General features: G+C 37.7%; 1 protein-coding gene across 17 annotated transcripts in view; it reads right to left on the reverse strand.

Annotated features, from left to right (window-relative positions):
- Nucleotides 1-25895, reverse strand: part of CIT (citron rho-interacting serine/threonine kinase) — a 122799-nt gene that overhangs the window by 47139 nt on the left and 49765 nt on the right. For 16 of the 17 annotated variants that reach the window (XM_040576553.1, XM_040576557.1, XM_040576544.1 and 13 more), the window contains 11 exons: nt 25349-25490; nt 23989-24164; nt 22543-22644; nt 22193-22335; nt 21056-21149; nt 19679-19882; nt 18359-18512; nt 10874-11054; nt 3238-3343; nt 2217-2360; nt 766-885 (listed from right to left, as the gene is read on the reverse strand). In XM_040576553.1, coding sequence (XP_040432487.1) covers nt 766-885; nt 2217-2360; nt 3238-3343; nt 10874-11054; nt 18359-18512; nt 19679-19882; nt 21056-21149; nt 22193-22335; nt 22543-22644; nt 23989-24164; nt 25349-25490 — 1566 coding nt within the window. Of the gene's footprint in view, nt 1-765; nt 886-2216; nt 2361-3237; nt 3344-10873; nt 11055-18358; nt 18513-19678; nt 19883-21055; nt 21150-22192; nt 22336-22542; nt 22647-22903; nt 22969-23988; nt 24165-25348; nt 25491-25895 lie in introns of those variants that run through there. The other variant, XM_040576560.1, reaches the window with a different exon arrangement.

The raw sequence follows: 25895 nt of genomic DNA on the forward strand, positions 1-25895 counted from the left end.
TTTCTGGGCTTCCTTGTCTCAAACACTATGAAATTAGTCTGTTAACATTTGTAAACTGCTTTGAAGATGAAAACCAGCAGATAATTGCAAGAATTGTTTGAACTCCATAGCAAATTTCAATTTCTTTTTCTTAATATAATGTGTTAATTCACAAAACTGAATGGGTTCTGTCTTGTAGATTATTTTTAATCCTAAAAGTGCCCACGTCTGTCACCATATTTTCATTTAATTTTGACATTTTCTTCCTTATGAACAACACTATGGATTAATGAATTTTCACCCTTCTTCTGGTGGGATAAAATTATGAACACCTTTGCAAATGAATAGCTATGAAAGGCACAGTTAGACACCACGGATGCTATTTTGAAAGACTACTAATTAAGCATTTTAAATGGACAGATAAAGAAAAAAATTCAAGGCTAGTTCAGTGCTTTCCAAGGTTATGATTTATGAACTTGTTTTGAAATCTATACAGCTTGACCATTTAAAGCTGACAGTTCATTTCTAATGCAGCACACTAGTAAAGCATTTCAGCTTTTCTCCTGAACTGCCGTTACAGACAAAGTACCTTCAGGACCAGGAAAAGAAAAACTGGAGGTTTGGAGTTTGTGCTTTCTTATGTAGCTTCCCATTTTGTTTAAAACACACAGACTGGGAGTCATTGCAGTTCACCAACATACAATGCAATCCTGATAACAGAGCTAGAATGTGCCAAGAGTGCATATTTGTAGATAGCCACTCTACTCCCCAAAGAAGCAGGTCTACCTGTTCTTTGATCTCTTGCAGTTTTCGGCTCTGCTCTCTGATATCATGAAGTAGCTGTAGTGCCTTATCATCTTCCTGAGACACCTCCATCCGTGCCTGTTCCAGGCTTCGCTTTAAGCTCTGCAGAAAGTGAAATGTTCAAAATACAGTATTTTTTTTTCAGGTAGCTGTATAATAAAGACTTTTAACTATGAAAATTCCTCTTTTACCATAGAGAAGCATCAAAAAAAAGGCAGCAATGATGGAACCATAAAAAAATTCATGGCCAGCATGTCTTTTATCTGGATAGAAGCAGCCCATTTTATAAACAGCATTTACTACACTGAAATCTTAGTTCAAATCTCTACTTCCTCACATCAGTTTGGAGACAGAAACCAAACAGAGATCACAAAAGGCATCTATTATTGACAGAATTTATCCATCTTTTATCCAGAACTATTAATTCACAACCTAGATACAATTCTTCATCTTCATGTTACTAACAACCTTGTCCATTTTTCTTGTTACTGTTAAGTGAGTTAAATCCTTTAAATCATCGTTAAACTTTTACAAAGGACAGAATTGCTTCAATATCTCACCACATACTTTACCTGCAAATTTCGACAGACCAGTAGTCCTCCTAACAACTGTGTATTAATCTTCACCAGAAAGACACAAACTTAGTTTTATTTATTTACCTATCTGGCATAGGAAAATCACTCAACCTAGTTTTAAGACACGCTTCCCAACAAACAAACCCATCAGAAATGCTTCTCAATTCTCTGGAACAGTGCATTATCTGGACTTTTGTTCTTGCTAGGAGAGAGGAAACAGACTAATAAATCCAACTTAAAATACAAAGACTATTAACTGGAATGAAAATACCCTCCCTGGAATCATGCCAGGACAACTGGGCAGACGTTCCCACTCCTATGAAAAGTGCCAAATGATATCTGAAGACATGGTTTTAAAGCCTCATTTTTATATTGTATCTGAAAAATAGCAGCTGTCCTAGCATCATCCCTGATGTTATGCTGAGGAACTCGATCTGTCTGTACTCAGAATACCATGGCTTGAGGCAACACCTTCATTTCCTAATCATCTTATTTGCCCTTGAAGACGTCTGTCTAGGTACTGATTAGGCCCCATCCTCTACTGGCTAAGAAACCCGTAAGAAGCCAAACCCAGGTATGCTCTAGCACAGCTAGTAAGACAAAAAAAATAGATATTTTCAGCAAGACCAGAACATTAGTTATTCCTGTACATTTTAAGCAAATAAGCATGAAACAGAGTTTGAATAAAATTATCAAACAAGCCTCTGCAAACAATTTAGCGCTCCATTTTCAACAGAGAGCCTCTTGCTTATTATCTTCTCTCCATCAAGTACCCTGCTGAAACCATGATGGAAGAGAAAGACAAAGACCACCAGATTTCAGGCCTTCAGAGGGGAAAGGACTGGTATAAGGGCTCACACTGCATTCTGTGATATATGTGGCCAGGTCCTGCTCCAGGAGGGATCGCTGGGTCTCAGAGGCTTTCAGTTCCACCTCCTTTTGGCTAAGTACAGCCTCCACCTCTGACACTCTCCGGTGCAACCGCGTCATTTCCTGCTCCATCTGCAATAAATATCAAGAGGTTATAAAGGGGTCTCCAAAAGCTTTGTTAACTGCTACTTTCAGAGCTCTGTTTGTCAGGAACTTGTCTCCAAGAGACCTCTAAGCTATATTTCTCCAAAAGGTGTTTAAATTCCAATACCATTGTCTCTGCTCCAGGAATGCACAGTTCTTCTTAAGGACAAGTAGTAAGTCTAAGTCACCCCATTCATTCAAGCTGCTTGTTCATATTCAGTCATTCTTCGAACCCCAGTTAGCAAAGAAGCCACAATCATTTTTCACCTGACTTGCAGAGATGGGTCACTTTAACCTTATCCCAAATCCATGCTGGACCAGGAGATGGTTTCCCCCCATCTCCTTGTCAGGAGCAAACGGTCAAATCCAGAACAGAGCAAGGAGAAAAGTAATTGAACTCTCATAAAAGTCTCAAACAAGCAGTGAGTTTCAAAAGACTCCACCAGATTCCCTTTATTGGAGCACAGCAACTGTTACAAGATGTTCACCGTAACCAGTGACGTGACAGCAGTTATATAAGCAGAAGCTGATGAGTTAGGAAGAGAGAACCTCAGAACAGTGCTGCTGTAATTGTGCATATGACGAAGAAGAGGCACGGCCTGCAGGAAGCAGCAGTCGTCTGTGTCACGCTGAGAAAAGGACTGTTTAAAATCCAGAGCCGCTTCTCGTTAAGATAAAAGGATCTAGAGCAACAGCATGGCCTAAATTCATCTCCCTTTGTATTGGACAGGAAGCCACCTCACTGAAGGAAAAGCACTTTGCCCACCACGAATCTGGATGATCAGCAGCATCTGACAGATCCCTGGACACACAGTGGTTGCAGATTCCTTGAGCAATGGAGACGGTCAACTGCATAAATAAATACCTTGTGACACTTGTCCTGTGCGTCTTGGAGTTCTTTGCTCTTGAGAAGAAGTTTCTTTTCCATGGAGCTGACCTTGACGGGAGAGTCCACACTTGAAAAAACAGATCTAAAAGAGCAAAGCCAAACAGCATGTGAATATGGGCAAAAGGTGAAGAAATCTGCATTTATGCAGCCTTGGTAAAGTCATTGGACACTTACACAACAGTTAGAAGAAAGGTGCAGCAACCACATGCTAACAGCTATCATTTCAGATCAAACATACCATAAAACCTGATGATACTATATCATTATTAAATAATCCATGCATACTTTAGTTAAATATTAATATTTTCCATCAGTGACTTATGTTAGAGCACTAAACAATAAATCAGAGCCACATTTTTGCATAACTCTTGTACAGATTTGTAAGTGTAACAGAAACAAAGCTTTACGGTCAATTTAACCATTTTGGAAGGATAACGTTTTCAGAGTAGTGCTAATTTTTTGTTCATAATTGTTAAACAGAATTTTAAAACTATAATTAAAATACAAGAGCCCTAAAAGCTGTGTCACAATCTGCACCATAAGAAGGAGAACTTCATATCCTTAATTACCTTCCACGACTCAAAATAGAAGTAAAACTTTCCCAACCCAATTCATATTATCCCTACGAACTCAGTCAATATCAATGATTAGTCACACTGCAGAACTTCAGAGTTCCACTTAAGTTTTGTTTGTTTTTGTGTTTTTTTTTTTCCCATGAGACACAACTTAACTGTACTGCTCAAAACAAGTTGTCTCCAGAAAACAGGGAAAAATATTTACACTTTCTTAAGCTTCCTGTCTATCTGTGGCTCTACATTTAAGACGACGACCATTTCTGTTAGTCTAAATTCATTCTAGAAAAGGAAAGGAAGCCACTCAATGTTTTGGAACATATTTTTAATGATTTGCAGTCTTAAATATGTACATTTTAGCAAAAAAAATTAAGTACACACATCAAAACATAACTTCAAAAATCACATTTTCCCTCACATAAAGTGATTCAAACTAGATACTGAAGCAGTTAATGATGGAACCAGTGTTAACTAATATATAAAAACGCAGAAGTACAATGAAGGTGCTAATAAAAGATCATACAGTCTGCCCACACGTTGCTTTCTGCTTCTCCTGGCCATAGTTTGGTATGCAGCCAGTTATCCCCATGGAGAAAAATGAGCTTTGAGCAGCTCTCTGCATATAGCCACACACCCACACACAGCAGCAGTCTCTTCTTAACACCAAGGAAAGTTTGATTCCATCACCACCATTTTCTGAGAAAAAATCTATTCCTAAATCCAAATATATATGCAGCATAGTCACAAAAAAAAAAATTGATTTTTATGAAAATGGCAAACTAACATGTATGTACCAAAATAGATCTTCAGTACCACCACCTTAAGCTGTCATTAGGAAACACAGCTTTGATATTAGCAAACAAATACATCAAAATGCACCAACTGTGCCTTGAAAGTTCTAATCTTAATCATTTCTTCAGAAACCTAGTGTGGAAAAACTTAGAAGAAAAAGTCCTGCATGTCAGGCAATACTGATATGGTCAGGACTTAATAAAAAACAAAAGTTAGAAGTGAAAGCTTTTGTAAAGCATTCTTTTAGTCCTGGTGCAATCAGTCCGATCTGTCAGATTATCATATTTAAAAATCAATTTATAAAGCGTGTCTATACTCCTACAGAGAAAAGGCAACCATCTGAGAAAGTTGCATATTAAATCCCTTAACAGCTGGGTGTACAAACAAGGCTAAAAATGAATAGTTGAGAAAAGCAGTCTAAAAATACAAATTAAAGCTCACATTAACTAAAAAAGACACTAAGGAATCTGCTTTAAAATGTAAATCAAATATATGTAAATAGCTGCAAATGTATATTGAGACAAGTCTGGAAATCTTTTGATAATTAAAAGTTAGCTTTACAGGCCTGAACCGTACTGGCTAAAGCAAATTTTGATTTTAAAGAATTATAGTTTCAACACCAGCCACCACCTTTTTATTTTTTTCAAATCTGAGAGATTACCTAAGAAAACTCTAGTCAGTTCTCACAGAACTGATTTTATTTGTTGTTTCTATTTTACCTTCCCAAAGGGGCCCATTTTATTTGTTTTTTTCCCTTATTTATTTTATATGTTATTAAAGCAATCAAAACATAATAGTGCAGGCACCATTTTGCATTTCAAAAATACCTCCTAGCCAGCCAGCATAAAGCATCAGTGTGCACTGCAGCCCAGGAAGTACCAGGACAGATTCAGGCAAGAAGACCCAGAGCTTGCTCAGCAAAGACACGCTGCTCAGTCGCAAGGGATGGCTTTGGGACAGGACGGCACGCAGCAGAAGCGCGCTGACCGAAGTTTGAATTTCATGAGGTGACTCTAGAGGGAGCTGCTCCTCAGGGCTGGTATCAATTTAGGAAAGAAGGAGAAGGATACAGACTAGAACTACAGCCTTTCCTTCTCATCCCTGTCTAAAGAGGGGAAGAAATTCCCTTAAAAATACACATCCTAGTAACACAACCATTTTCCTGCCATGGAAACAAGTATATCTTACCCCCAAGAGCAGCTGGTTTCAGTTAGGATTGGACACACTGCTTTTAAGAGATATCCTTCCCCAGTAATACTTTCTTTTGTACAAATTATATTGGAACGACTTCATGAACATCCACATAACCTTCAAATTATCAGAAAGGGGACAGAGAGAGGAAATCAAGAGAAACGGAAGAGTGATTAAATTAATAAGCCTTGTCATGGTGATATAAGCTCTCAACACAGCATGACAAGGTGGAAAATGCCCACCTTGCTGGGGCACTTATGTTTTTCCTCAGTCAGCAGCAACTCCGAAATTAAACACAAAGTCCAACATCAAAAGCCATGTTGGAAAGCTATCATCTAGGTTGGTACCGTCTCAGAGTATTTCATTTAATTAACTGCTACATCTGGATCAATTATTTTAGCACAACAGAGCAGTTTCTGCTGTTTCCTCCGAAGTGTGAAAAATAGATTAACAAAGGGTAACCAGCATACATCAACAAGAACATTGCAATAGAAGATGGAAGAAAAAAAAAAGTCTATAGTACCAAGTGCTGATAGCGCTAGCTGAGCCAATTTACTTTCAAAGGAAGCACTGCCCACACGTCTAAAAAAACAAGTTAACTTACAGCTGATTATCTAGCGATTTCACAGCTAGATCAGCAACAGCCTCAACCAGCAGAGCTATCAGAAATGGTGCTAGTTGTGTAAAAGCGCCTCCAGTTTTAACATGGCTGAGGAGAAAAACATATCTGTATGGGAAAAGCTATAGGATGATTCTGGGGCATGGAACTCTCTTGAACCTCTCCTGTACATCCTACCTCTTACCTTCCTTTGCCCTTTTATGCCACTCTCAAGCTCCCAGCTCACCTGTGCTTCTTCCTGCTCACAATGATTGACACCATCTGTCCTAATCCTGGCCCCCACACAGCATGCCTATAATCTCATCCCCCATCCCTCATGCTCTATTCTTTTTAGCATTATACTCATCTGTACCTTCCGCCCCCTCGTAAATGCTTGCTCAGGCCTAAAAAAAACAACCAAAACCAAACAGTGATACCATCAATCTGTGAATAGAGCAAGCTGAAGCAAAGCATATTTTCAGTTTGCTCGTCCTCTGTTTCCTCTCTAATCTATCTTTGGTGAAAGAGTTTACCAGAACCTACAAACTGTTGGATGAAATCGGTGATCTTTCCTTTTGGAGGAATGGCCTCATTTTAACTCTCAGTATCTGGTAATGACGATCACAAATCCACATCAATTCTTAAATAATTTTAAAAATCTTGAAAAATGCCACTTCTTATGATTCTACAGAAAAGACCTAGGCCATCTACCATAGCCTTACAGACCACTTACAAGAAATATTAAGATTACATTTATTCTCTTCTGAAAGATAATTTTGAAAAGTAAAAACCCTTATCAGCAGCTGGGCTGGGGTACTAGTCCCACTGCCGGCCGTGCCTATGAATATCTCTGAGTTCTGGTTTATTTTGTATTAACCTAATTTTTGTATCATAAGTAGTCAGGGCCCTTCAGTTCTTTACTCCACGTAACAGACAACAGAGACAGGCAAAATTTTACATCATAAACTACTTTTTGTTAGCGTTTTATTATTGTATATTTGGTTAGTCCTGGATCTATAATGTATTTTGTGTATGCCTTAGGGCTTCTGCTAGTCACCTGCAGGGGACAAGAATAATTTTCTTTCACCACCTGATGCATAATTCTAGCATCTAAGGGTTTTTCTCACTTGTTCTAAGCGCTGGAATCAGCTACAGTTAGGGACAGGAAATAAGGTGGGGCCAGCTTTTAATGGAATTAAACTTGCAGTTGCCTGTTATCTTGTCACAGTCACATGCTCGCAGCCAAACCAGCAGCCAGACAAGTATTTCTCTCCCAGATCAAGAATTCTGAGGCCGTGATGGGAGGAGTTAGTTGGTCCCCCACAGCCTGATCCCACTTAGAATCATACTGGAGATTTCTTTAACAAACACTCCACTAGTACAGGAACCTATGGCATAAGCAATGCCCTTGATTTCATAGAATGGTTTGAGTTGGAACGGACCTTCAAGATCATCTCACTTCAACCCCTGCCAAGGGCAGGGACACCTCCCACCACACCAGGTTGCCCAAAGCCCCATCTAAGGTGGCCTTGGGCACCTCCACGGATGGGGCATCCACAGCTTCTCTGGGCATCCTGTGCCAGTGCCTCACCATTCTCATAGGAAAGAACTTCTTCCTAATGTCTAATCTAAATCTTCCCTTTTTTAGTTTAAAGCCATTCCCCCTTGTCCAATCACTGCACTCCCTGACAAAGAGTCCCTCCCCAGCTTTCCTGTAGCCCCCTTTAGGTACTAGAAAGTTTCTATAAGGAATTGGAAAATCACTATTTCCCTTGATTGCTTCCTATGACCCATTATTGTCGTGCCTTTTGCTCTTCTGTTTGCTCTCACATTTGTTATAGGGCCACAAATTCTTCCTAGAACTCTTGGTACAGGACAACACACAGAATATTTTCATTCAGTGGACCCTTCTAAACTACACATTGACTATATAATTTCTGGCAACAAGTCTAAGTGACTTAGGTGAACCCTTCTAACACTAAGTGGTTAGGAGAAAGAAGATTATGGGAAACAAGAACCTTTTATGCTTCTGTCCAGTTTTTTGAACCGTCCTTTCCCTAAAGGAATTGAAATTCCTACCTCTACTGTAGCTCCTTACCATCCAATGAACAGGGTTTAACCCAAAACTTGGCTTGACAGACTTTAAATTATGAGCAAGGAAAGTTTCAAGGACCTTGTTAACGACACCCTGCAGTTGCCTGGCCTAACTGTGAGCAGCACTAGAGGCATTAGCTGTCATGCTGCAGACACAGGAAAACAGATCTGCATCACTTAGCAACCATAAGGGATAGACTTTTCAAGGAAAGGTTTTAAAAAGAAAAATTCTGCACTGATAAACTTGATGACTTAGGACTTTGCAGAGAAAGCATCCCAGGATTCACAACAGATAAGCCTGACCTCCAGTTACTGCTTTGTTCCCCATCAAGAATGTGATTTTCATGGTAGTGTGGACAGAAACAGTACTTTAATTTCCTCAGTAAAACACATACCCACACAATACTTTTTAAGTATGAAGTTATCTTTATCTCCCAGGGTTGCAGCGATATTGAGAATAAACTAGTCACTGCATTATTTAAATACAGATATATACAAGTCTCCATAGATTCTTTGCCACATTTAAATCGCCGCCTTAGAATATGCAAGTATTTACACCTTTTGATATAAAAATATCATTTATCGAGATTGTATTAAAAAAAAAAAAAAAAACCACTAAGGTCTACTCCTATCAAAGTCATTTTGGAGGAAATTAAGTACATTAATTTCAGCTCAGGAAAGACCAGGCCACACGAAGAAGAAATTTGACTTCAGTCGTAATTTCTCCAGAACACATTAATCTCGGTATTCCTTTGCTGTAGCCCTTCTATCTATTGCCAAAATCCAAATATAACTCCAATATGCATCTTCAGTACTAGGTCCCCTAAGAAAGTGTATCAGTCAATCTGCTACACTTCTATTACTTTTCAGCCTTCAACCTCCAGCACAGTTACACCACTGTTCGCGAGACTTTACCTCAGGCTCCACTCCAGTTGCAGTCCTGGACCCCATTACATATACGTTTTTACCATACATGTGTGTTCATTGAGCCTCTTCTGACTGATACATGAATGGTCTAGCCTCGATAGATGGATTGCAGAACCCCAGGCAGAAAAGATAACACCGTAAGTTCTTTCACTTAAAAATCACAATAGATTTTAACCCCAGGTATCTACAGATACAATATTCAATTTTCCTCTTTCTGCAGACAGTATTAGATCATTTCACCAAAACAATACTTTTTCGGTTGCTACATCCTCTCCCTTCCTTCCTCTTTTATCATAAAAGCAACTCTACTAAGGAGGAACAGGCAAAGACTCCCATTTTATTACTGGCATAACCATCATATAACCTTGATTCATGGTGTGGGCAAGATCAAAGATGTCAACAGTGTCACCGGATTTGGTTGCACACTTCCCCTAGAAGCAACTATCACAACCAATACGATAGGAAAATGAAAACTCAATTAAGACAGATCGACAACGAAGTCCCTTATGGGAACTAACTAGCAGCAACAAACAATGGTTAACACGAAAACACAGCACAGCGCCTTAGTGCATCGAGTCACTAACCCAGCTAAAGCCATCGCATCCCTGAGAGGCCTCTCGGTACTGAGGGAAGGACTTCTCAACTTAACATACTGCACTAATACTTTTTCAATAGCTCTATCATCAGGAACTAACCACCCACCAACACCAAATGGTTTATACCACACTATTTATATTCTTCTTTTTCCTGACTCCATTCTCTCTGAAATCACATTTTCTTTTGATTGAAAACTCTTTTTTCTGCATCTTTACCCCTCTCCACAAACACAAACCCTGTATACTTCACCCGAATCCACAGCCTCTTAACACACAGTGCAGCTATGTCCAATCTTCATATTTAACTCAACACAGTCAGCTGCCGTGGAGCTCCTTCTCTTGTTCCCTGACCCATCACCGCACATTCCCAGATCAGGGGAGCTCCATTTCTGTGGATCACTGATTCAGCCTTACACATCCCCAGCACTGTGGTGCCCACTCTCTGACCCAATAAAATGCCCTCCCCGCTTTTCCATCTCCGAACTCTTTAGTATTTTCCTTCTTTCAGAGATCTGCAATACCAGTAATGCAATCACCTACTGCTCCCTGGTTAACAGCAGCAACTAATTCAAAGTATTTGAAAAACAATTTTAACAATAACTGTTCTAGAATCAATCCTTCAATTCCTTTCCCTCTCCCTCACCCCAGAAATAATCGCAGAACGGAACAACATGCACAACCCACAGCAGCAACAGATAAAGCCAGAATCTGGCACCTTCCCTAAAGCACAGCGCAGGCCAGTTAAAACAGCTTTTTTCCCCCCACACACAACATCCTCACTGTAACAAACCTTCGTATTTTTCCAGTGGTCCTATGCACATAAGCAATAGATTCCTACTTACTCTGATCTGAGGGCTCCCAATGCCTTGATGAATGAAAACCCCACAAATGGCAAATCTTCACCCGAGAAACCTGCCGGGTTCAACTGGCGCGCAGAGGATAAAACCCGTGAATTCTTCTCTGGTTCATCAAAATTTGAGGTGTCATCATCAGACTTGAGAGTAGGAACGAAGGGGGGAGGAGCTGGTGAAAAAAGCAAGGAGAAAAGACAAAATTCAGCTACAGTTCACTCTGCAACAGTCCCACTCATTCAGTGCTCGCAATGGCACTGCAGCTCCTGCTTTTAATCTTGCTAACACAAGCAGACTGAGCTGCTGCTCTCAAATCGTATTACAGCAACAAGAGATTAACCCTTCCGCTACCAACATGGCTTCCACTCTGCAGGCAGAGTATCTTCCACACTGATTAAGCTGGGTTTTAGGTTTGGGACTTTGGGGTGGTATTTTCTTGTGGATTTTTTTTCATTTTGTTTTCCCAAACATACATTGAATCAAATCAAAATACCAGGCTAATGAAATCGTTACTGCAATATAGCTAGAAGTCATTCAATTCCGATTCATCTAGAAAATGTCTCCAGCCTATCCACTTAATGAAGACACTATATGAGAACATAGCCTGAGCCTTTGCTAGTTAGATAAGGGATATTATCTACCCTTTAATACTGCCAAGAATCTCCCCAGCATGGGCTTCTAAGCAGCAGTAAACTAGCCTTTCTCCTGGAAGCTTTTAATAAATTACAGCTACTGAAAGCTAATTAGTCTTTAGGAAGAGAAGAAATATCAGCAAGATTTTATTTATCCAGAAGAGCTTGCTAAAGATCTGGAACTCTTGTTGGGACACCACTGCAGTCTGGCTCTGATACAATCAGCCCAGAAGAGAGGTATATATAGCTGGAATTACAATGTATTTTCTACTACAGTTTCTAAATTGGTACAATTTAACTTGCTAAGCAGTTGGTGGATTTCAGCTGATTTTCTAACATTTACCTCAGTTTAATTAACCAAGGGAACAAAAGGACAAGTAATTCTCATTGATGTGCAGCACCCCAGCTACCTGCTGGCTTGGCTACGTGTGTGAAAGGAATGAATGCAAAAGCCTGCTGTGCAATTCCTACCTCACTAAATCACATTTTCTTTTTTTCTTTTTATTTCATCACTCAGGTCCTCACTCACTGCAAATCCACTAATCTCTTTTTTTGCTCTACGAAGGAGACAGCTCTTCAGTCGGTAACTAGAACACAGCCCATTGTCACAAGCTGATGGAAGCGTAGTGTGCTAAAACCGTTACCATGGATCCAGTATAGATCTCCTGTAGCTGAAGGGCTGATGAGAATTGAAGAACCGGGAACAAACATTACAACCCCTGCAGTGCAGGCTCCCTGCTCCTCACTCTGCATGCTCCGAGTTTAACCCTACCTGCCTGCATTCGTGACAGATGCTGATGCTTATCTGACTGACACAGGCAGAATGAGTCACGGCTGGAGCTTGCTAGCTCCCTCTAGGTTGCCAAAGCCTTTCACAGCCTGCTTTTTAACTCTTAATTCTCTAGACAAACCTATGCTTAAACTACCCACCAGACCGGTATTAATAGCCAAAAAAATCTGTCTCTGTAAACTGCCAAATCACAACTGCACACGCATGCTTCATTAGCAGCTCCCCAAGGAGCCATTCTGACGCTGCCGCCGAGCAGGGACTAGAGAAGGAATTCCATACAGCCGATAGGATGCTGCTCACGTACAGTAGTTCCAAGCACATCAGAATGAGATAAATGGGGGAAAATATACAAATTTAAAAGGTTCAGCAGTAAGCACTTTTACTTACTGGCCCCAGAACATTTAGATTTTCTGTCAATATCATGCATTTATTAAGTTTTAAGTTATTAAGTTTTTTATTTTATTGGTTACAATGTGTATTTAGATCCAGTATAATACTGACATCTATGTATTGTAAACATATTTTTGGAATACAGATTGTTTATTAGGATCTTTTTTTTTTTAATTCACTTAATGTCAGGACAACATCAAGCTACTCTTTCATATGCTCTTGATGACTAAAAAGAGGGAAGCAACATAATACAGTTCATAAGTATATCATCTTTAATGCAGATATAACCCCAAAGTTACAGTTAATTCATAGCAGAGGAGGATAATTACAGGAATTAATATTTTTTAGTTTAGCACCTCTGCTTAAAGAACTTTGCAAAGCCTCTTAGAGGAAGGGGTTGCCACGAGGTTTTTAGTATTGTCTTTGAAGACAGATTGAGTTGATGAAGCAACGTGATTGAGAAAACAGCAAACTATTCCCTTCATTTGGGGAAATCTAGAGTCTTTCTTAAAGAGGTAGCAAAAAACAATATAGCCACATTTTTATAATGGTATAACATCCCTGTTATATACTCCTCAGATTCTGACAGTTAACTTCAGCTTATAAAGAGAGATCTAGTGTCTTCCTTCTCACCGGAAGGTAGCTAAGGAGCTCTAAAGAGTCATCTTCAAGCCATTACAATTAAAAAGAAAGTCTTTCTTCTTACCAAGAATAAGAATACCTAGCCAAATTACACGCATAAAAATATACAATTTAAATATGCCTATGATCAGCACGCACTTAAAAAGATAAAATAGATTCAATAGGGGAACAATGGATGCAAAAATGAAAAACTGAATGTGAGACAGACTAAACCCTTGGGGCTGGTGGATATCTAATTTAAAGAGCACAGAATTTTACACTACAGTTTCTTCTAATGTTTAATAGATGGGCACAAATAAGAGAAATTGTGAACACTACTTTGAAAAATATTGAAAATCCATTTGCTCTCTATTTTACATTCACTAAAAATCCATGACTGACAGTCCAAAAACTGCAACTTTGCAGTATAACCTTGTTACAATACTTTTATCAAGAAACAGTAGTGACTAACGAAAAAAAATTAGAACAGCCATTAAAAAAAGGGGGGAGGCAAAAAAAACACCTCAAGGTGTTAAGTCATTCTGAACTGTCAACAGTGATTGCAAATGAGATTCAGAGCTTCTTCCGAAATTTCAGGACACTGGAGAAAACCCACTTAGGAATAAGAGGGAATATCTCTATGTGAAAAAATGCTAGGTCCATTCTGTCTGATTACTTGGTAGCTCCTTCTTAGTCCATTATTCCTAAGACTAAGAAGTCCTCCGCCTGATGTCCAAAATGCCTACAGAATAAACAGAGGAGTCTTGTAAAAGCAAGCTAATATGGATATCAATTTGGTTCTCAATGAGGGTCACATGGTGATGCAATCTCTAGCCAATCTCTAATAATCCATTATTATTTCTTGCTTAGAATCACAGGACTCACAGTTACTGTATTTTTGGAACAAGAATGAATGCAAATGGATAGATGTGCTTATCAGTTCCTTCTTTAAAAGGAAGGATCCTTCAGCAGAGGTCAAGATAAGCCTACAAGAACTAAACGCTAAAACCACACCATCACATCTGACAAGGTGAAAAATTTGCACTTCTTTCAGGCTCATCCAAAAGGAAGGCAAAACTATTAGTCAAAAAAGACAGTAGACCTGATGCTTCTAGTCTTACAAACTGTATAAAGACCTCTTTCTTCCTTTGATATGTTTCAAATGAGCGTATATGTTCTGTTTACCATTTAAAGTATCTTGGAAGGAACTGCATGCTTTAAAAAAAGCCAGTTGCTTGCCTAGATACCTCCCTACTTGTGGAAGGATGTAACCCTCTTCCATCTGTTCCAAAGAATGACTTTCAGAGGAAAAGGGGGTGTTGTAGGTTGCTAAGTTAAACCAAAACCACAATGCAGTACTTTAACCAGTTCATCATCAAGATTGGATAAAATGTCCCTTCTGGAAAAAAAGGGGGATTTGTTTGGTTGTTTTTGGCGGGGAGGGGGAGGTTTGTTTGTTTTCCCTGCATTAGTGTGTGTATTTGTGACTAGTTCAAGGAACATTGCCTTAATTAGGTCCTTCCCTCCTTTCAAAATATTTTTGTGCAAATTCAGAGAAGAGAGAGCACATTTCCCCTGGGACAGTGAAAGACTTAAATGAAATAGGAAATTTACAGGAAATACAAAACACTTCTAAAGAATAAAAGTGTGTCTTCTCTTGATCTACAAGGTGATCTATATATACTTGCTGGGGAGAAGCATCCGCGCAGCCTTTTTAAGTAGGTTAGGCGTTAGTCTCTCATGTTTTAAGAGGCCTATTTCAGCACAGTGTTATGGAAGAAAAAGAGAAAATAGCAGGTCTAACGGACATAATTTAAGGATGTTTTGTCTAAGGCCACTTGAACAAAGACATTATATTAGTTCTAAGCCATCTATGTAACAGTATCTTAACATCTTTTCTGTTCTCTCAAGGCAATGATCCAACACATACATTTCTGTTAATAAAAGTCCTCTTCAAGCTGACATGAAAGTGATCTCCACTTAGAGAGACAAGTCAACACATTTTTTCTGAAGGCAAACAGCTAAATGAAACATCACAACGTTTAACTGTTAGCATACTGAATGACAATTTGGGGTTTAGGATGAATTGCAGAATTATGAACAGGGAGATATAGGTTACTGCCTGTTTAATAGCAGAAGACAGCCTAAAATCAATCTTCAACACTTTCTGAAGTCCTCCAGTTTGCACAAGACCTTCGTTCCTTTCTTCTCATATATTTAGCTTCCCCATGCAAGACCAAATATGCCATTCCAATTTCACGACTTCTTGGAATACAGTTACAAAACAGTTCTTAAAATGAATGACTCTTTATGCTATATATATATACCAGATTACAATAGAATCTTCTGACAATCTCTCAGATAACCTTTATTAGACAGATTTTTCATTTCAGATTAAACAGCTGATATGATTTCTGGTTTTCAGTCAACAAGAGGTGGTTAGCAATATTATTATTAATATTGACAGATTATACAGAATGTAGCCGTGTTGTCAATGTCTGATATGTCACCCCCCTGTATTCTACCTCACATTCTAGATACTTATCAAATACCCAGTTAGTAGCCCTGTTATCAACTTTTCAGTTAAAATCTTGATCATTTAGCTGAATCACAGCTAAAGATAAGTTAACTCTAGTAAATAAAAATCCAAAATATTTTTTGGAAAATTCTGTCAAATAAAACAATCTCCTGAAAGTTTTAGTTTTTTAAAAGCTTTAGAAGTCATTAAATAGGAGAAGTTGGTGAATACAGACAGCAAAACCTGCAAACGTGTTTCAATAAAACACTCTTAAGGAAGGACAAAATTACCAGTTGACAGATTCAGTTAAAGTTCACCTTTGATTAACGACTGGGTTCTCTTTATGTAACTTAAGAGCTGCTTCTACAGACAAATGTTAACTGACCCAACAAAGATGGGAGCTTTTTGAAAGGCAACTATCTTTTGGGAGGGGTTTACTTAAAAATCAAATGTTTCATAGGTTACCGTAACAACAAAATGTAACACAGAAAACCCCCTTAATTGCACATTCTTAACCAAAAGTGGTGCATTAAGAATGGTTATCCTGGAGTGCCCAGCATGATAATTTAAATACTTGCTAGGCATGGGTACCAATTTTTTCCCTACCGTTCTCAGTCTGAAATAGAAATAAAATCATCGCTTTTATAGGGTAGAGGGAAGTCTGAGTGTGTTGACACAGAATTGATTTAACAATGACCTGTTAGAGATAAGTTCATATTCTATACCCCCAAAATCTTACCATATTAACTTGAGGAAGTGAGATTCCTTAGTCTAATTCTAAATCCTGTGACCCCTTCCAGCACTCACTGGCTTCCTAATTTTCTCAGGCTGCCATTGCTCCAGTTAAACCCCACTATCATAGGAGATCAAGATAAGAAAGAAACCTCTTAGATAGCCCAGGCTGAACCCATCAAGGCTTTTGAATAGAACTACAGTGACGCTGCCCTGAATAGGCCAGCAAATGGAGAACCACTGCAGAGAGCAAAGCAATAGGTGATACATTGAATCTGCTACTAAAATCAAGAGGACCGCTGTGTTTTGTGCCAGTTACAATGAGGTTTTTAAGATATATGAGACATAACAACCAAGTCAGGGGTCAAAACTGCATGGATCTTCACCATAGGTGGATCTGGATATTACAGGGAATGATGCAATCCACTGGACAGCTGCAGGCGAAAACAGGATTTAAAAAAAAATCCAAATGACTATTTTAACCTTTATAATGACATCAGGGCTTGCCCATCAGAATTACTGTTATTACATGAAATGGCAAAAAGACTCTCAATTAACTTGGGCAGTTGTGTAAATGCTGGACAGGCAATTGCCAGAGAAACACCACAGCATATGCTCAAATTACATTTTTTTCTCCAGATATAAGATAATATGATAGAAATGCAATACAAAAACTTCAGAAATGGAAACTGGTAGCTTAGACAGGATTCTGGGTAAAGAAGGCATTGTGAGCTGAAGCCTGGGAAACATGCGTTGAAATGATGAGAAGGATTTCTCACTCAGGGCTCAAAGGCTCTCTACGGGCAGAAACAATGACATTTACCAGAATGGCAGCTCCACAAGTTCAGAATTAATGAATCAACAGAAAAGTGAGTAAACATTCTGTGGAGCTGACAGCTGAAGTGCTGAGATAGTCATCAAAAGCAGAAGCATTGGCTTAGCAATTTATGGAAATTAGAGCACAACCATTGCTCTTACTACAGGGCAGCATATTTTATAAGGAATATATGGCAGACATGTACTTTGCACAGATAATCTTACAGTCCAAATAACTTAAAGAGTATCCAATGTAACTTGGGCAGAGATTGCTGATGACCTCGGAAATACTTGTTTTTGCCACAACGCTGGTGCCTCAGTACTTCCAAATACTAAATTCTGTTATTTCCTTTGTATTATAAACTACTTTCTGCATAGAAAGTTATCTGCTTCACTGATTTTATTCCATTCCTAGCAGAAGGAACAGATTTTTTTTAACCAAAAAAAAAATTAGTCATTTATTAGTCACATTAACTTTGAAAAAAAAAAAAAAACCACCAGTGCCCCCTACGACCTCTGACATTTTATCACCTACAGAAGATTAAAAATATATATATATCTAGAAACTGGATCACAAACAATGAGAGAAAGATGAAAGATACAATTTAAAAAAAAAAGCCAAAATTAATCAAACTGAAGTGCAAAAGGCCTGAAAGAACACACTGATGCATTTTAATCTGATAAAAGACATGTAAAGGCCACTGTGATTTACTAGTCTAGTGCCTACAGTAATATGGCAATTGCATCAGAAATTCATATAGAAACGTATTAAACTTCATCTTACCTTACGATTTTCATCTAAGAGATGTTAACACATCCTATCCAAAAACCAGAACAAATTGTGTTGTTAAAAACACGTACACCAGAACACAGTCTTGTTTCATTATTAATGGCTCATATCAAACACACTTAAATACATTGTACACATTTTCATGTTACTCAAGAAATGTTTATGAATGCAGTGTTATTCTACTTACAGTTACGGATATTATTCCAGTCAATTTTAGCAAAGAATGGATGGCAGCAGAGTCCCTCATAACCCAGCCTTTCCTTCTGCCCACAAAGCAAGCTCTGGATCAGATCAAGAAATTCACCACTGACTTTCACATCCTCTGGGAACTTCAGAAACTTCTGGGTTAGAAAGAAAAGAATTTTGTTCAGTAGCAAAACAGCCTCAGAACAGTAAGATTCTTAAGCTTCAATAATCTGAGATACGTCAGGCAAAAGGGATGAATATTAGATAAATATTAGATCAGACAAATAGTAGACCCAGTTCACCATCTTATGCTGAACAATGGTCAATGGCATACATAAATAGAAGAGTACAAGACACTTCCCCAGAGAATCCTCCCAAGCTTCCAAGAATTTGTGGCTTAGGATTTTCTGAACCAGGGATGATATCTTCGTATTTGCCAGATCTCAATGCATTCTTCTTTGAAGATTCTTCTGGGTTTGTTTAGTTACTCCTTGAACCCATATAAATGTTCAGTAGCTGCAAATTTATGCTGGGGAGATCTTTGCCATAATGTGCTGTGTGAAGTATCCTTTTGGGTTTGTTCTGTAGTCACTGCTGGCTACTTTCATTTGATGCCCCTAATTCTCATACTAGAAGGTATAATAGACAATCATTCTTCATTCACTTTTTCCCAGATAAATGATTTTTTTTTTCCTATTAACTCCTACCATTCGATGTACTATTTTTGTTCTGTTACTAAGAACTAAATGAACATTTTTCTAGATCGTAATTTCAAAATACTTTTCTTGAGCCCACCACTAGGTAAAGTTGGGATACTTTTCCTTTCACATGCATTGGTTTGAATTTGTTTACACTAAATTTCACAAGACATTTTAATCAGACACTCAATATCCTCAAGTCTTTTTGCAGCTCTTCATAGCTGGCCCTTGCTTTACTATCCAGAAACACTTAGTATCATTGAAAACTTTATCAATTCATGATTCATCCTTTCAATTTTTTTCCTAGATTATTTTGGAGATGCTACAGTTACAGATCCCTAAAACGGACAGCTAAATCTTTTTTAATTACTGTATTGCAGATGGTTATTCTTGGACAGCTGTTATAAAAAATAAATTTATATCTGCAATACAGAGGTATGTATAAATAAAATACTAAAATCTTTATAAAGCACATATATATATACACACACACACACACTAAATATTTTATGAACATGTCAAAGTAAGAAACATCCATAAGCTCCTTTTCCCAACTGTAAAAAAAATATATAGTCTTTAGTGACAACCTTTTTACCCAGGAACATGGAAGGAATTCTCTCTACCTGGAAATTCATGATGTTATTGAAAGTTTTTGCTGATGTTCCCTCAGTGAACGGAGATCTTCCATAAATCATTTCATATGCAATGACTCCTAAGGACCACCAGTCACATTCTGGGCCATAAGAAGCTTTGCCATCCCCATTCAGTCCTGTCAACATTTCTGGTGCCATGTAGTCAGGTGTACCAACAGGTAGCTTGGCATTTACCTGGAAGCAGTAGAAGCAAAGATATTCCAAGTGAAGTTACAGAAAGAAAGCTATTTGATACAAAAAAGGAGTCAAATTATAAGAGCTGTCACTGCAAACTATATGCAGCTGAAGTAAAATAGCAGCATTATAAAAAGCACTGCATTACCGAACACTGATGTTTTGAGCAGTATGCATACTCTAGCACTACTTACTGCTTCAACTGCTATTAATGGGAACAACAGAGCTCAATTTTCAAAAAAGTCAAATTTAGACATAAATATTCCCTGCTTTCATTCCATTCTGTGTCATCCCCACCTTTCTGCCTTGTGTTCAGGATCAGCTAGTATTCAAATTTCATGAGTGCTTAGAAAAGGTAATTCAGAAACCAAAACTGAAATTATATTTGCACTGTCATAAAAGAGTGAAACAAACAAGCAGGGAAACTAACACAGAAACCTGAAGAAGATTGAAAAGATAGATAACATATGAAGAAAAAAAACTTACAAGAAAAATGCAATGCAGAGAAACACCGGAAAGGGAAGAATGAGGAAAAATGAAAAAATGAAAGATTGGAAATCATAGAACAAATGAGGAATCTGTTCTATAACTTCATATTCTCACTTAGTTCTATTTCAAATTATTGTTTGAAATTGTATGCAGTTTACTAATTTTAGAATCAACTTATAAAAAAGTTCAACTTACTGACAGCATTGAATACCTTTTGGTGGGTAAACCTGAATCCTTGAACATTGGAATGTGACTCAATTTAATTAAGAGCTCCCTGTCTTCAAAACTATGCCAGCTTAGTTACAGCAAACATAACTTTCAGTCCAATTGCAAACAACTGTAAATCCATAACCTTCTTTAAACACAGCATTTAACAGTTGTGAGAATCTCTAAAAATATGATTTTGTATTGCAATACAGCACCATCGGAAAGACTTGCCTTTACCCTACTTACACATTAAAATTAGGATACGCAAATATATATTTACTGAGAGCTGCAAAAGATAGCCAAGCTCATGTTCAAAAAGACATTCATGAATGGAAAAAAAACATTGTGAATAGATTCCACATTGAACAGGAAAGACAGAAGAACAAGGTGTAATCAAGGAACACATATAACATCAGTCCTCTTTTTGACTGGAATATCCAAACAAGCCATAGACAAATCTTAAATCCACATTGTTACCATTTTGTTTATTGTCATTTTCGCAGCAGACCCAAAGTCCACCAGTTTAATGTGTCCTATTCGGTCAATAAGAACATTCTCTGGTTTGATATCTCTGTAAGCAAAGAATAAAGCAATCAGTACCTTTTTATGCTGTTCCCCACTGTCACATCTGCACATCAGTACCTCGCTTTTCAGCTACACTCAACCATATGCTCAGCTGCATAACACCTTAACAATGGATTAGGATTTGAGTCTTACTTCCAGTCGTTATTCTGCTTCCAAGTAAATATGAAATTAGTGAAGCTGCCCATATTTCATGGAAATTTAACAGTCGTTGACAAAAGATGGAAAGAAAAGATGGTTTTGCACTAACCTATTGTGATACTTTGACTATGTTGTAACTCAATTACAGCAAAGTATTACGTAGCTTTCATCCTAAATTTCCTCCCAACTTATTCTGTGCATCTTTCAAATCCAGGCAGCCACCTTGCATTAGAAAGCCACAGCCTGTATGCTCTAAGTGCAGCCACTACAGCTGCTTGGAACATAAAATGCTACATAACATTTTCAAAGTCTCAGAATAGAATAAATTTACGGAACAAGTCTTCCTTAGAAAGGGACACCTACAAAAAAAAGGAAATGTTCAGTTATACCCATCAATAAATGGGATAAATCACTAATGTGATTTGAAAAATGCATACAGTTATAGCCTCCATGCCTTGATATGATCTTTAGAAAACTCAGTGATGTATAACTATTCCAACATACTATACCGCCCTGTTCACCCGTACAACAAGCTTTAACAATTACACTACTTTCCTGTAATGTTTAGTTCTAATAACAACAAGCCTTCAGTTCTGGAAAAGATTTTTGTTCCATAGTGCAACATTAAGGCCTATTTTTACTAAGCCTCCAGAAAATATATGTAGCAATCCTCTTCTAATTTCAGTTTGAACTTTATATCAAAGTTAATGCTTTTAGCTGCAATTATAGTTGGAGTATGATTAATTTTCTAATTTTCTCTCCTGATACAGCACGTGAAATACTGTCCTTGAAGAGGACAGAATATAAAAAACAAGAATGCATCATTCCAGAACGCTATCTGGAACAATACTGATTAAATACTATGTGCAATGCAAAGCAATCTTTACCTACCGGTGTACATAACCCATCTGATGAACACTGTGAATAGCCAGAACCAGCTCTGCAAGATAAAACTGCACCATAGTCTCATTCAGGTGGTCCTCATATCGGTTTAAGAGTGACAGTAAGTCCCCTCCAGGCTGATACTCCATAACCTACATAAAAATTTAGAGGAAGAGATACAATTTATATGTATATAAGACACTCCATTCAACTCCCCCATATTATACTGGACACATATCAAAGAGCAGAATGGAATGCAGGAAAATTTACAGAAGATAAGCACATTTCAGCCATCACATTCTTCTTAAGTATAACAATGGTAACAGTGTTCAATAGAGAAGAAACAACCTATTCTTTACCAAGTAGAGATTTTTCTTGTCTTGAAATGCATACTGTAACTGTGGAATCCATGGACTGGTACTCTGAGATAATATACTGCGTTCTTCTTCAAAAAATGACACCTATAAAAAAGAAAATGTTCAGTTACATCCTGATCAAAATGCGTTAGATTATATCAGAATTCCCTAGTTTTAGAAAGATGAAAGTCTGTGCCAAAGACACACATCACCAGCACAAAAAAATACTTAGAAACCATTAAATGCCATTTCCTTGTGATATGCACCTTTAAAAGAGTAATTTTACACCTTCTGCTTTCAGTTCCCCTCACACCTTTTGTTTAGTTCCTTTGCAACTCAACAGTCCCTGCAGCAAAGCTCAGCTCTCCTGTCAAACTGGAGAAGCATCTACCAGTTTGGAGTGCCATCCTGACCTCATCTGGATTGGCCCTAATAAAATAAAAGTAATATCAAAAAGCAGAAAAGATGCTGCGACAATTACAGGGTAGCATCTCACAGCTAATTCTGTAACAAATTCGTGTAAGATATAATACAAGTTTATCTTGAAATCCTACTTTAGCAACTATTCCATTATTCATATGTGCAGTCGGACAACAAGGAATTAGTTTCATTACAGAAATATTGCTAGCTCATCAAGATCAGTGGTCCCTACTTTCACTGTGTGTCATATTGAGGGTAACATTATAGTTTGCTTTTCTTACCAACCTGTGCCACGGCAAGAGTAATTTCCATTTAATTTCATTTTTGACAACCACAGACAGCGCTAGAGAATCTCAGGAGCAACATAACTGCAGCCATATATTGGGAACAACTAATTTAGATATCGCTGTACAAGTTCACGAGGCCTTTCACGCAATCTGTCCTCCATGCCATCTCTCATCAATGAAAGATTAACTTCTACTTGTCACTAGCCTCTGGAAACAACCTCCATTACCTTTTTTTTTAATCAAAGTTTTCAAGTAGCACATCTCTCATGTTAATGAGAGGCTCTCCGTAAAAATTCAGTCACCAGTTTGCTTTCACACCCACTCTTGACATTCTACATTGCTCTTTAAAATTAAAAAAATAACTTAACGAATAGATTGCGTGAAAATTCAAGACATCAAGTTGTTCATCAAGCTGATAATACAGATTTAATATTTTCTTCATCTATTGTTTCTTGCTTAATAATTAGATGATAAGCTCTTTGAGACAAGGATTTTTTTTGTTTTGAATGGTACCTCACCTAGTAGATTCATGGTCTATGATGATGACTTTTAACCACAGCAAAACTACACACAAATGTGTTACTTCACTGAAATGTGAAATGATTTTCCCATTCCATTTTATATTAAATAAAAATTTGTAAATTTATAAAAATTAAATTAAGTATAATTGTAGTGACAAAAAGGAAATGCTTCACAACTTGTAGTTTGTTGTACTACCATCATAACAACAAAATATACATACGTGCTCCTGCGCCAACAAGGACTCCTTGCTCATCACCTTCATAGCATACACATCACCTGTAGCTTTCTCTCTTACTACTTTTACATCTGCAAAGTGACCACAGCCAACCACACTCCTTACTTCAAAATCCTTCACACTTGGTTGCAGTTCCCTTAATTCAGCTATAGTCTCTGCATCTATAAAAATAAAACACTTATTTTTACACTAAACATGAACACAACATTCGCAACAGGGAATAGAAAAATAAAGCAGTCTTCTCATTCCAGTCTCTATAGAAATGTTAAATCATTCCAGAATATGCTTCTTTAAAAAAAGTGTATACAAGTACTAGAAAAAGACAGTATTAATGCATAGTTAAGACTGAAATATGGTGCATACAAAAGAATCAGGAAATGCTAAGACAGTTCCCATAGCAACCATAATTCTATCCCATTCATAACATCAGAGGCTGATAGCCTCTTTTGTTTCTAATTTCTTTCCAACCATCCTTTGCCAACACAAAATATATTCGTTAAATCCGAGGGCTTTATCCAGTGAGTTCCACAAGTCAAGTGGCAGGGTTCAGCCCTCTGCCTGTGGGAGGCACTAGTCTATTGTCTAACAAATAACCGTTGGCATTTATTTCAGATGTTTGGTTTAAGCTTCCCATTGACTAGTTTCCAACGGAATGCATTGTGATAAACAAGTGCTCTCTGTAGAGTGTTCTAAAAATTCTTCAGACTCCAGGAAAAAACTACTCTCAGCCTAATTAACATCTTAAAACTGTTGGATGGAACTCTTACAGAGTACACGAATTACCTTTAACAATTTTTTTAGTGTATCCTAATAGAAAAGTTGATTAAGGTTTTTTTTTAAAAAAAAAAAAATCTGAGCATGTTGTCAGTAAAAGATTTCTTCCATAGGGAATTATTTCTGAAGTACAGGATTACTACTTACAGGTCACACAGGCAAAATAGGCTAAGACATGGAATCTGAAATACTAATTCAAGCTGAAAGAAACACGTATTAGCAAGTTGATTTCTATATCTCTCCTCCCCTTTAGTCACTGCCCTGCTTCAACTTCTGATATAACTTTGTTATATATACTCGGAACTTCATACTTTTATCAAAAGTGCCTCTTCAACTATAAGTAAAATACAAGCTATGAAGGGTGTGCTTTAGAGTCACAGCACTTCAAAAGCCACTGGCCTTTTTGGACCTGACAAGGTTCCCCTTGTAACATCGAGTCTGTCCACAAGAAGTCAGATGCAAGTCCTACGTTACAATCATTAACAAATAACTAGAGCATCATTTAAACGTTTATGTTTTCAAGCATTATGTTTTAAAATGACATCTAAAGAGTAGTCTAAAAACCACTTACACTTCTTGACAAAGTTGCCCACAGGTTTAATTTTCATTAAAGAGGGGTTTCTGCATTCTTCAAAAAGAACGAATAAAGAATCGAGGATGCCTTCCCGGGAGAGAGGAGACATCTGCTGTTGAGTCACAAAGAGTGGCTTCCCCTGGAATAAAAAAGAAGCAACAGCAGATGGAGTCTCAGACAACAATGAAAAGCCTCAAATCAATAACATATGTATAGAACAGATTATATATTATCTATTTAAAAATTACTGCTTTAGAAATTAGACAAATAAGGCAAAAAGCATAAGATAAATATATCAATTCTCTACGTCCACCTGTAAGAGCTGTCACAGGTATTTGACTTCTAGACAAAGCAATGTTCTAAAGGTTGTTAAAGTTCAAATCACAGCTTTCCTGAAATTGTCTGCAATCTATTGCTGATTCTCATCTGACTGGCATGTTCTTGACGTTGTACCATATGTTTTTTCCATAGCACAAATAGTTTAAGCAATCGGCATCAATATTAGCTCTGGAAGCAAAAGCTGTTGAACATCAGCTGATCAAAT

This window comes from Cygnus olor, chromosome 17 (assembly GCF_009769625.2).
Source record: "Cygnus olor isolate bCygOlo1 chromosome 17, bCygOlo1.pri.v2, whole genome shotgun sequence".
In the NCBI taxonomy this organism is placed as follows: domain Eukaryota; kingdom Metazoa; phylum Chordata; class Aves; order Anseriformes; family Anatidae; genus Cygnus; species Cygnus olor.